The sequence below is a fragment of the Uloborus diversus genome, chromosome 10 (assembly GCF_026930045.1).
Source record: "Uloborus diversus isolate 005 chromosome 10, Udiv.v.3.1, whole genome shotgun sequence".
Taxonomy (NCBI): domain Eukaryota; kingdom Metazoa; phylum Arthropoda; class Arachnida; order Araneae; family Uloboridae; genus Uloborus; species Uloborus diversus.
The window spans coordinates 106,152,888-106,165,730 of NC_072740.1; the positions used below are offsets into that span (position 1 = coordinate 106,152,888).

Here is a 12,843-nt window from a genome sequence, read left to right on the forward strand (position 1 = left end):
CAGATAAGTGGTGCTAAAAGCAGGGTAAATATTTCAACATTTCACTTTGCCCCGCTCATGCACTTTGTCCCACATCCATACCTGAATTGTTGTTTGTGGGTATGGTACATTTTGATATTATTTTCAGTCAGTATAATTGACTATGTAGTTGAAAATGTAATTAAAAATAGGAAGGTTTATATTTTATGAATAGAATATTGAGCCCTTTTTTACAGTGTAGCTTGACATACGTCACAAACATCTGCAAACAGGAAAATTGGTATTACATTTTGAATGAGTTGAAATAAATAAATAGCTAAATAAAATTTTAAAATAAGAAAATAAAAGAAACTTACAGCCCTGCCCCAAAAGTACTTTATTTTAGATGAGTTTTAAAAAAAGAAAACATTGGAGGAATTGTTGTGTAAACCGTACTCTATTCTTTATTAAAAGTACAGTTTTGCATCACAAAATGAAACAAACAGTAGTGTTTACTTGCCTTAAAAACACTGTAACTGAATACTTTCCGAATTTCAACACGGCCCTTCTTTCGTACTTCACGCTTTTCTCCTAAGACCACTATATAAAGGGAGCTGACAAATCCGACATTTTGATTCCAAAATTGCAGGGGCACAAAATTAGTTTTTATATAAAAAAAAAGCCACGTTGCAGAAAACTGGTGCCCAGCTTTAGCTGAGTTGCCTGACTGATGTCTGCTTATTTTTTTCTATAAATAAAAAGATTTAATTAATACAAGTTAGAAAACAAATTAGGTGTGGAAGTCACATTCATTATAGGAAACATTTCCCGAAACATTTTTGTTGAATTTGTGAATTGTTATCATTTTAGATTGACGTTAAGTGACATTTTACTTAACTGCACATTAATTGTTTTACGACATAGCAACCAGTAAATGTTATAACGCATTTATAAATACTGGAAACAGGGTGGGTCCAAAACCGCTTCGGAGCCAAAATGTCGGTTAAGTCGGCCTGTCCTCTTTTAGGGGTTTTATCCCTAAGAATAACAAAGGACTACGTTGTATCGAAGCAACTAAATGCTTTAAATTAGTTCCCTCATCGGGGCCAGCTGAATTTCAATTTCTCTCTTAAATGAATGAAACCATGTGAAACATTCAGTCTGAAGAAATTCCGAGACCAAATGTTTGATAATGTTGTCAGAGAGATGATAAAAGGAGTGAAGCAAAAAATCATTCACAATTGTACAACAACTCGTCGTCATCCTCTCGCATGAAATCTTCATGAGTTAAATTCCCACCCCGAGCTTGATGGCTACCAGTAATGAGATCTTCTGTACGTCTGGAGTATTTAGACCAAGGGACATCTTCATAAGTGGCTAATCTCAGTTTTCCAGCGAATTCATCTTCTTCTAAAACGCTTACCAAGCGATCTGGATAATTTGTAATCATTCCATCAACACCTAACCTACAAAAATAAAAGTTGAGGAAATCATTAATTTAAACAAAAATTTAATCACTGTAAAGAAATGATGTTGTTATAAGATGCTGCAAGGTGTCCTGAAAAAGACTGACTGTTTTTAAAAATTTATAACAGGAAAACGGTAAATGATAAAAAAAAAAATTCTTGCAGAAAATTCATGTGGTGGGTCAAAAATCCCCCCCCCCAGGGCCCAAATTTTAGTGGAAAATTTTTCCAATAGATGGCGCTGCGGATGGTAAGCCCGTAAATCTAAAAATTATATAGAAAATTACATCATAATTTTTCAAAAATAATGAACAAAAGAACAAAACAATATTTTCAAACAATCGTCGGCTGCAATCCCATGTCCCAATCGGAGAAAAAATATCCTTGAATTTTAATTATTCTATTTTGACTTTCCGGCTATGTGCAGCGCCATATATTGAAACATTTTTGAACTAAAATTTGGAACTCTGAGAGAAAAAATTTACGGCCAACCACATGAATTTTGTGCAAGAATTCGTTTTTATCATTAACTGTTTTCCTGTTATAAATTTTTGAAAACAGTCAGTCGTTTTCAAAACACCCTGCATTGAACAAGATTTCTATGTCTCTTTGTAGCTCCACTTTTAAAGCGATAATTCTTTCCAGAAACATTTGTAAAATTAAGTCATTTTTAAACTTTTCGCAGCATACATTTGAAATTATTGCAAACTTATTGTATTAAGGCATCAAACAAACTTCCGAATTTTGTTCCTTTTTCTTTTTTTTTTAAAAGTTTTTGCGAAAAGGAAAGAATAATCCTCATATATACAATGGCCAATGATCGAGTAACACTCCTGATGTCATCAAAAATGAAACTAGCGCCACCGCATGATAATTTGATAACATGTTTTGGTAATGATTTGCATGCAGGGAAAGGCTTTAGCGTGACAAGGCTGAACTGGATCCGGTAACTTAACTGCTTTACTGGTAAGACTGTATAATTTCAGGAGAGTAAAGAAACAAAAAAGTGGTCAACAATGAACACTATCTACTGGAGTTTAGGGTTAATCCAATGGAGTTAGGGTTAAAATTTCAATCATAACAATCAAATCATCAAACAGGCAATTGCTTCATTCAAAAATGTAGAAACAATTTTCATACGTCATATCTTGACGCGCCATTTTTCTAGTAATAATAATAACAATAATAATAATAATAATAATAAATTTGAAAGTAAAAGGAACTATAGCAACTTTAAATCGCACAAATTTGCAGATAACTACAGACACGTATTCCGAGGCGCCAAGGAACCCCTGTTCCAATGCAAAAAGTGAACTTTTGGAGGTAAAGACATCCTTAAGGATGTCTGTCGTTACGGATGTAAAATGTACATATTTAAAGATATCCTATTAGATGCTTTTACATCTATAAGCTAATTTTTCGTCTTGAAATAGAGGTTCCGTTAAGCCCTGAAACACGAGTCTATAGTTATCTGAACATTTGTACGATTTAACATTGTTATCCCTTTTTTTAGTTTTCTGAACAAAGATATTTATTTATTTCTGATTGATAAAGTTGGTTTGCGGCGATATTTTCCAAGCAAATTACATTTAAAGTTTAACTGACTATGTTAAACACTCAGTAAACGTTAACGTAATTTCGAAATTTATCGTAACAATAGAATAGTTCTAACTAGTGCACTCTCTGAGTTTGTAACACATATGTCGTTTGAAAAATATTATGTGATACTTAAAAATGCTGCGTAGTTTGTTTTGCTTTAAAGTAAAACGGAAAACAATTAGATGCTAACAACAGAAATAAGTGTTTTCGAGGAGTCACAGATATTCACGTATCATTCGTCAAACATTGCTCATGCATTTATTGTTTCGTAACAGAATATTTATATCTTTGAGAATAGTTATACGTTCATTTATTGTGTTTGTGAGCACGCCTTTTGCTTTAACCATGTGTTGTGGTTCACATAACTTTCCATATACACCTATGTTTTATGAAAGAATAAAAATATATGTTCATGTGCTAATATAGTTGCGTTAAAATTGTAAAAGCAGCGTCTCTTAACTTGTTTTTCCCTTGTTGGAAAAAACAGACGTCTTAAACACAAACTATGGCTCGCAAGTAGCAACTATAAGCAAGTTTCGAGAGAAACAGATGCAAGCCATCAACTGATTACTTGCATGATTTTCCACGGGCATTAGCATTCGTTTGGTAACAAATAGTTTTGTAGTTTTATTTTTCTGTAAATAATTTTTCATTAAAAATCATGTAGAGCAATTCTAAAAAAAAAAAAAAATAAAAAAAAATGTTTTAAATAAAAAGAGAAATTTTTGTGTATCACTTCTAAAACGATATAAGCTGTTACACAGCTGTTTTTGTTTAAGCTGGGGAAAGACCACTACATAAGGGGAACCGATTCATCCACTGATTTGGTTCCAAATTCGCAAGGGTTCAAAGTTAGTATTTGTACAAAAGCCTCGTTGCAGAAAACTGGTGACTAAGCTTCAGATGTGTTGCCTGATACATGTTTGCTTATTTTATTCTGTAAATTAAGAAGATTTAATTAATACAAATTAAAAAAAAATAAAGTGTGAAAATGAGGTTTATTACAGTAAAAATTTCCCGACAACTTTTTGTTGATTTATGAACTAAATTATATTCCTAGATTTTCCTTGAGCGTTATTTTGCTCAACTTATCATCAGTTGTTTTACGACATAGCAACCAATGAATATTGTAACGTATCTATAAATACTAGAAACAAGGTTGGACTAAAAGTTGCCTCGGAATCAAAATGGCGGATAAGTCAGCCTTTTGTTTTCAAGAGATTCTAGGCTGATGTAAGTCCACTACATTAGCGGCGCTGCCTCATCCGGGATTTTGTTCCCAAAAGTGTTCCAAAACATTTTTCGGCATTCTAGCGTTTAATTTAAGAAATTAAATACAGGGTATCCTGAAAAAGGCTGACTGTTTTCAAAAATTGATAACAAGAGAACGGTTAATGACAAAAAAGAAATCCTTGCCGAAAATTCATGCGGTGGGAGCTAAATTTTTCCCCCTCAGAGTTCCAAATTTTAGTTCAAAAATGTTTCAATAGATGGTGCTGCACATAGCAAGCCGCCAAGTCAAAAAAGATGAATTGAAGTTCACCAATGTTTCCTCCGATTGCGACATGGGAACACAGCTGACGATTGTTTGAAAATATTGTTTAGATCTTTCGTTCATTTTTTTCGAAAAATTATGGTATAATTTTCCATCTTATTTTTGATTTACCGGTTTACTATCTGCAGCGCCATCTATTGCAAGAATTTTCAACTAAAATTTGAAACTCAGGGGGGAAAAATTTTACGGCCCACCACATGAATTTTCTGCAAGAATTATTTTTTTATCATTTACCGTTTCTCTGCTATAAATTTTTAAAAACAGTCATTCTTTCTCAGGACATCCTGTACCTTGCTAGATTTGTTGAATATTGCGTTTGACTCAACTTATCATCAGTTTCTTTAAGAAATTGCAACCAGGTACAATAACGTATTTCCAAATATTTAAAACAAGGCTGAATCCAAAGCTCTCTGAAACCCGTAATGTCGGATAGGTCTGTGTCTCCAGGCTCTTCGAGAATGGTAATTAACTTTCTTCTTTTAGATCAATAAGAGCTACCTACATGCATCTCAAATTACGTCGGGTTACGCACATGATAAGTTTATAATTATTACAGGTTTAAGAGCCATGGTATGTGGTATGCACAGCTATATGATAGCATAATAAGTGATTGTAATAGTAATTCTTTTTCAAAAGGAGGCATAACAAATGCCAACGGCGACAATATTTAATGCTTCCTAATGTGGAGCTAAAGTTTTAAACAATTTGACAAATTTCAAATTGAACTAATAGCAACATGCATATAATAAGTGTAAGAAAAATTTTCTTTTTAAAATTTTTCTCTTTCACAAATCACAAAGCCACGCTAAGCTTAACATTAATTTTATTACATTTTATATGTTGTATAATATACACCTTTGATATTTGTCTTGCTAGGCAAAATTATGAAAACGCCCCATGTTATGAACAGGCTTGGATCTATACATTTTGCCCCCCCTGCAACAATAGGAGCCCCCCCCCCCAAAGGCCAGCAGTGTATATTTGCAATGGTCTCAGTGCTAGTTTTTTCTCAATTTCCGTATGTCGTTGGATCCTTTAAGGACGAGCCCCCTCCCCTCCGCCGCGCTGCATTGTCAGCGGATGCGCAAATCCGGGCCTGCGTATGAAGTATATTTATCGCAAGTCAGAATCAGAGGAAAAATAACCGACTCCAACTTCAAGAATTTTAGAGTCTTCGATCCCGACGTCTTTACCAAACAGCTGATTACTAATATTTATCAAAATAGTTCACTAATAAATTGTTATTTTCGGCTCAAGGGGGGGGGGGAGGGCACGAAGTGTGAAGAGGGCACCTGAGAAGGATAAAATCTCACATTTAAAAACAGCATGTGACTAGAGTACCTTGAAAAAGACAGGCTGACTTATCCAACATTTTGGATCCAACCTCGTTTCTAGTATTTATAAATACGTTATAATATTCATTGGTTGCTATGTCTTAAAGCAATTGATGATAAGTTGAGTAAAATATCATTTAAGGTGAGTCTAGAAAGATAACTTAGTTCACAAATTCAACGAAAGTGAATCTGGAAATGTTTACTAGATTATACCTCATTTTCACCTTATTTGTTATTAATTAATATTAATTAAATCGCCTTCATCTACAGAAAAAAATAATCAATCATCAATCAGGCAACACATTTAAAGATTGGACACCATTTTTCTTCAATGAGACTTTTGTACAAATACTTTTTTTTTTTTTTTTTTGCCCGACAATTTTGGAGTCAAAATGTCGGATAAGTCAGCTCCCTGATATAGGAGCCTTACATGTCACCACATTTTATAAAATATATCCGCGCTTTCTAAAATTATCAACCCTCCTCCCCTCTCCCCAAAAGAAAACACTTGAACTAGTTCTAATGTAATAAGTTACCGCCCTAAGCCAGGGGCAAGGCAGAACTACATGTACAGTAAAACCTGTAAAGTTGACCATCCTTGTAAGTTGATCACCTGTCTATCTTGACACCGGTATGCACCAAATTTGGCAGAGAATCATATAACAAGCCCGTTGTAAGTTGACCACATATCTGTTGACCGCCTAACTTGACCACTAAAGTACTGCACCGCAAGTTGTCAACGTACAAAGGTTTCAATGTACTTCTGTCTTAGCCCTGGCTTAGGGCGTTAACTTCCTGCAAAATATTTAGCTTTGCCTTCATTCTTTGAGTTGAACCGCACCATTGATGCGGTCACCCCCCAGTCTGGTGTGCTAATTCTACATCAGCTACCAGTTTGTTTCACTCTCTTGGCTGCTTTAAGAGGTTTTCCGTCTCCCGTTTAGTTTCCTCCTATTCTGGGCTGATGAGTGCTAAAAAGCATGAAAATGCAATCCTCGGATGGAATAACTGAGTTGGCGGTGTATTTCATGTAGTTCTAATGTTTGCAATCTCTTCAGAAATGCATTTAAAAGCGAAGACTAGAATTTCTTTGGGGGGGGGGGGAGGGATTAGGAAATTGGTGCAAGCTTCCTAAGCCGCCATTTGGATAATCGCATCCTGTAGTTGAGACTCAATTAGTTGGCGTTCTGGTACTGGAATCTGGAAAAAGTTAAGAGTGGAGCCATTAATAATTTTTGAACTTTAGCTCCATATTAAGCTTTATGAGGTCAGGATGCAATAGTCATCAAAATATACTCCTAGCAGGACATAAAATTAGTACTTTAGAACAGGAATTGCAATAAATGTAATCTGCCCGAGTTTTTTGCTTCTATGAAATAGTGTTATCACTTTACTATTTGGGGGGGAAAAACTTACTGTGAAAAGGTGAAACAATTTGAAATGTTTGTGGTGTGTTCCAAGAACACCAGATGGCGATACTAACATCGATGAACCCAAAAATCGATTGAAGTTCTTTTTCTACAGGTGTGTTCCCTAGAATAAACTCTTTCATTACTTTCGGTTGTGAGATTATCTTTTAAGATGAACATGTGGGTTTTGGAACTGCAAAAAGAGTTAAATTTTTCGCAAAGATGAATAAGCAAGATATGCTGCTCCGAAATTTCAGTAAGGCATATCTGAAGTAAATACACCTTAAAGCAAGATATCGAAAGTAAAACAATATCTCTGTAAAAGTTAACATTTCATGTTACACACAAAAGAGGAAAAGTCGCCTTGCGCAATAATTAAATCACGGATTGCAATAAATTAATTCCCTCTATTTCATTTCTGTTCGAAAACATAAATGCAACTAGAAAAACTCAACAGGTTGGAGATTTTCGTTGCAACTAATTCAACTGAAGTGCTTACTAAGCAGGAAGTTATGATGCAAACTGCACCATAAAATTTTTTAGGAGGGTACTTTTAAGGGCATTTTTTTTCTCCTTTTTTTGTTGGTTTGCTCTTGCGAAATCCTCACGATATTTGGGGGGGGGGGGGAGGTGGATGGGCAGCACTGAGTTCAAAGATGATCATATGTCTCCATATGCTTCTAAAGGATCATTGCCGATTATTTAGGAACTAATTCGCAAAAGGGGTGTCATTGTTTTTTCAAAAGAAAGTGTAGTCTTAAATTGTACCAGGGCAGTAAAGGGATACTTATGTACAATTTCATGTTCCAAAATTCATAACATCTTTAAAAACTGTAGCACTTGGTATAAGATTTTTATTATTATTTTTTCATTCATAAGTGTGTGTAATTATAGAGAAAAAACTCGGAGATCTGTTGTGACTCTGCGTCAACTTTTTGAGGGTTTATATATATCTATATATATAAAAATCTCGTGTCACGATGTTTGTTCGGGCTAAACTCCGAAACTATTTAACCGATTTTTATCAAATTCCATACCTATGTGTCATTTGGTCCAACTTAAAAGATAGGATAGTTTTTATAATTTTTTATTGCAAATTCAATATTAATTATACAAGAATAGGTGAATCAATTGTTTAGTTGTAAAAAATTTTAATAGATGGCGGTGTAAGTTAATTAATCGATATAACTCTAACGTTGTATATTTTACTGCTAAAACACTATGATAAAAAAACGTTACTTATCGATTTCGTAGAACGTTTCGGGATTTTACAGGTTTTTATTAACTTCTTGAGTAAAATAAACTATCTTTGTCAAAACGTTTCCTGAATTGCTACAAATTGCAGGGTTTCTCACTTATGTAAAAAAATATTTTTTCCTACCAGTATCAAGATTAACTAAACCTATTTAATAAATGTGTCGGTTTGTGTTCGATAACGGTTCGTCCAGATAAACGTTGCTCCCGTTGAAAGAGAAAAAATGTCTGGAGCACGAAGCTTTGCACGAGTTGCATTCGACCTACTCGCTTGGTAGTCTCTGTCTTAGCTTTGGCAAACATTGCAGTAACGCTAGCAGCGCTTTCTTGGATGCGCCAAGCTTTTATATTAAGCGTACGTTTGGCGTCTCTGAAGGTGCCAGACACATAACCGGTTTAAACCAAGAAAACTACCGAATTCTTGAAAAAGAATGCAGGATAATCTCTGGAAGGTTACTGAAGTTGAGCGGAAACCTTTTCTTTCTTTCTTTTTATTAAAGACATATTTGATATCATAAGTTCTTGGCAAGATACGGTCGCAACAGAAAATTGCATTGTCAGGCATTGCTGCTAGATATTGTTTAGATGGTAGACGAACAGCAAATTTAGCTTTAAAGTTGCCTATTAGATATATAACAAGCCAAACGCAATGTGTAATATTAAAGAAAAAACGCGGAATGGCTGTAGTGTTGCAAAAGAGTGCAATTATAATTTTGGGTAAGTGTACTATGGCCCATGAGCAAAAGCATTTATTTGAAGCAGAGAATAGGAGTAGGCAAGATTTGAAAGGCAACGATAAACTTTTAGATGGTATTGTCTGTATACTGTTTGGGGACTTTCGGTAAACATTACCAGTTATTCCGATTAAATCAACGCATGTTTAAAACAATCGTTTTTATAGCGTAATGCCGATATAATGCGATTGACCGTAAACATGCAAGTACAAATGCACAATTATCTATTCGCTTAAGTATTTTCTAAGCAATTGCTGAGTATTGGAAACGGTGAAATCGAACTGTATCAAAATACACAGTACATAAAATAGCGGGACACAATTTCTGCTTTGCTGTTGAGACGAAAAGTGAACTAATTAAGAGCGTATTCCCGGATACATCAATTTTTTTTTAAATCATAATTGCCTCTTTGATCGCGCTATTTGGGCAGCAAGAAACGTTTGTACAAACGCAATTAATTTTGAAATGCAACATTTGTTGCCCGGTAATTTGAAGTCATTTAAATCAATCGATGCAATTGTAGACGAGAACGAATCCGAAAAGTTTCCAACTGAACTTTAAATTCTCTGGAATTCCAGGAATGACACCACACAATCTCCAGCTGAAAATCTGTTCACCGATTAATCTTCTGCATAATTTAATTCCATCTAAATTTTGAAAATATACATTTATAGTTATCAAAAGCATCACCGGAAATGTTCTTGAAGCAACAATTTTCACGGGAAATTTTAAAGGAAAAACCGTCATATCTATTCGTGTAAGCAAAATACAGATTAACAAAAATATTGTGAAAAAATTAGTAAAAAGACAATTTTCAATTTTAATAATTTCAAACAATCGAAACAATATTTTGAGATCAATGTTATTTACTTTATTTATAAAGTTAAATTTTTATAACTTATCAATTTATTTGGTGTATTTTGTGAGAAGTCATTGATTAAAAACTATAGTTAAAGCTTAGATGAATAAAATGTACATACAAAAATTTGTATTTTGGTTAATGCTCAAGTTCAACATTCCGGTACTTTACCTATCACTTTTAAGTTATTTTGCACGTTTGGCCGAAGTACGTACTTACTAAATTTACTAAAGGTAAGTATGGTAAAGTAATGCTTTTACTATAGGAAATTTAGTTAATACTTACCAAATTAAAAAAGTTTGTACTTCGGCCAAACTCGAGCATTCTCAATTCCCTGTGATTTAAAATCAAATGATCTTTTTCCAGCTTTGTTAAAAATATTAATTTAATCGTTTAAAAATAATGAACAAAAAATTATTTCCATTCTCAGCCACAGCAACGCGTGGCTGGGTCCGCTAGTCTATATATATAAAAATCTCGTGTCACGATGTTTGTTCGGGGTAAACTCCGAAACTACTCAACCGATTTTTCTCAAATTTCATATCTATGTGTCATTTGGTCCAACTTAAAAGATAGGATAGTTTTCATAATTTTTTATTGCAAATTTCATATTAATTATGCAATAATAGTGTGAATTAATTGTTTAGTTCTAAAAATTCCTAATAGATGGCGGTGTAAGTTAATTAATCGATATAACTCCGACATCGTATGACTTACTACTAAAAACACCATGACAAAAAATTTAGAAATGTTGCTTAGAATTTCCATATAACGTTTCGGGATATTACAGGTTATTATTCACTTCCTGAGAAAATCAACTATATTTTTCAAAACGTAGCCTTGAATTGCTACAAATTGCAGAATTCACACCGTTGTGAAAAATATTTTTCTCCACCAGTATCAAGATTAATTAAACGTATTTAATAGGTGTATCGGTTTCAGAGCGATTATGGTTCGCCCAGATTGACTCAACACCCAATGAGTGCGAAAAAATATCTGGATCAAGAAGTTATGTGAGAATTGCAGAGGAGTTTTATTCCAGATACCTGCTTGAGAGTCTGTCTTCGCGTTGGCAATGCGTGCATTGATGCTTTGAGAGCTTTCTCAGAAAAGCAGGAAGGTTCCAGCCCATAATACTAAACCTGCGTTAGGCTTCTCTGAAGGTGCCAGAATCATAACTGCCTTTCACCAAGAAGACTACTGAATTCTTCAAAAACATTCTAGGTTAATTTCAGGAAGGTTAATGAATTTAAGCGGAAAACAATTATTTTCTTTATTTTGTTCCCCAAGAGAATTTTAATATCATTCATTCTTGCAAAGATACGCTCGCAAAAGAAAATTGCAGTGACAATTGCATCGTCAGGCATTGCTGCTACTTTTTTTAGATGGTAGACGAACAGCACATTCAGTTTTAAAGTTGTCTATTAGATTTTCATAACAAACAAAACGCAATGTGTAACCTTAAAGGGAAAAAAAAACGTGGAATGGCTATATTGTTGCAAGAGAGTGAAATTAAATTTTGGGATAAGTGTACTATGGCTCATGAGTAAAAGCATTCATTCGAAGCACATCATAGGATTGTGCAAGATTTGAATGGCAACGATAAACTTTTTGGCGAAGTTGTCTGAATACTGTCTGGGGACTTCCGGCAGACATTACCAGTTATTCCGATGTAATCAACGCATGTTTAAAACAATCGTTTTTATAGAGTAATGTCTAGATAATGCGATTGACCATTACTATGCGAGTATAAACGCAAAATAATCTAATCCCACAAGTATTTTCTAAGCAATTGCTGGGTATTGGAACCGGTGAAATTGAACTGTATCAAAATATACAGTACAACAAATAGCCAGACAAATTCTACACTGCCGTTGTGACAAAAAGTAAACTAACTGAGAGTCTATTCCCAGATAAAATTAATTTTTTTTAAATCATAATTGCCTCTGTAATCGCGCTGGTTTTGTAGCAGTTTTGTTTTCGGTTAACATTCCCGAACAGACAGGAATATTTGTGGATCGTCAATTGTCGACTCTCAAATACATATCCCGAAGCATGTCGCAAATTGTGTTTATTGGTCGCACAAAGTCATTGGGAGTTGACACTTTCTAATGCAGGTTTGAAACAGTATTCGTCAACTGTTTAAAACAATTTTGACGACATACTATCCAACACAATCATCATTTTTTAAGGAGAAACTATATAACTTTCACGTTTGAAGACGTATTTCAAAAAGTTTAACAAACACACAAATCTCCAAACCCAGATTTTACACCAGAGATGAATATGAAGCTTTAGTTTTAACTGAAGGTTTTTGCGTTTCAATTTCAAATTTGCCTCTTAGTTATTATGATATGCCGTCACTTGATAGTTGGGCCACCGACTTAGTTAACACTGATTTGCAACGTATAACAACAGAGCAATGACGCTGTCTTAGCTACAATTATTGCGAATAATAAGCCATTACTGACGACTGGAAAAAAAAGCTTCCCATTGATGCTGAACAAGCCTATACAGTTGTCGATGAAAACAAAGCAGTAAACATTCCAACTGAATTTTTTAATTCCCTGGATACACCAGGAATGCGACTACACGATTTCCGGTTGAAAATTGGCTCAACAATTTATTCTTTTTCGCGATTTAAACTCACCTAAATTACGCAACGGTACACGTTT

General features: G+C 34.2%; 1 protein-coding gene across 2 annotated transcripts in view; it reads right to left on the minus strand.

The window, feature by feature from the left end:
• Positions 1 to 349: 349 nt before the first annotated feature.
• LOC129231760 (dermonecrotic toxin StSicTox-betaIB1i-like) overlaps positions 350 to 12,843 on the minus strand; it is a 177,288-nt gene continuing 164,794 nt past the window's right edge. For both annotated transcript variants that reach the window (XM_054866129.1, XM_054866128.1), the window contains one exon: positions 350 to 1,424. In XM_054866129.1, the coding sequence (XP_054722104.1) occupies positions 1,190 to 1,424 (235 nt within the window). In that variant the 3' untranslated portion in view covers positions 350 to 1,189. The remainder of the gene's footprint in view (positions 1,425 to 12,843) is intronic.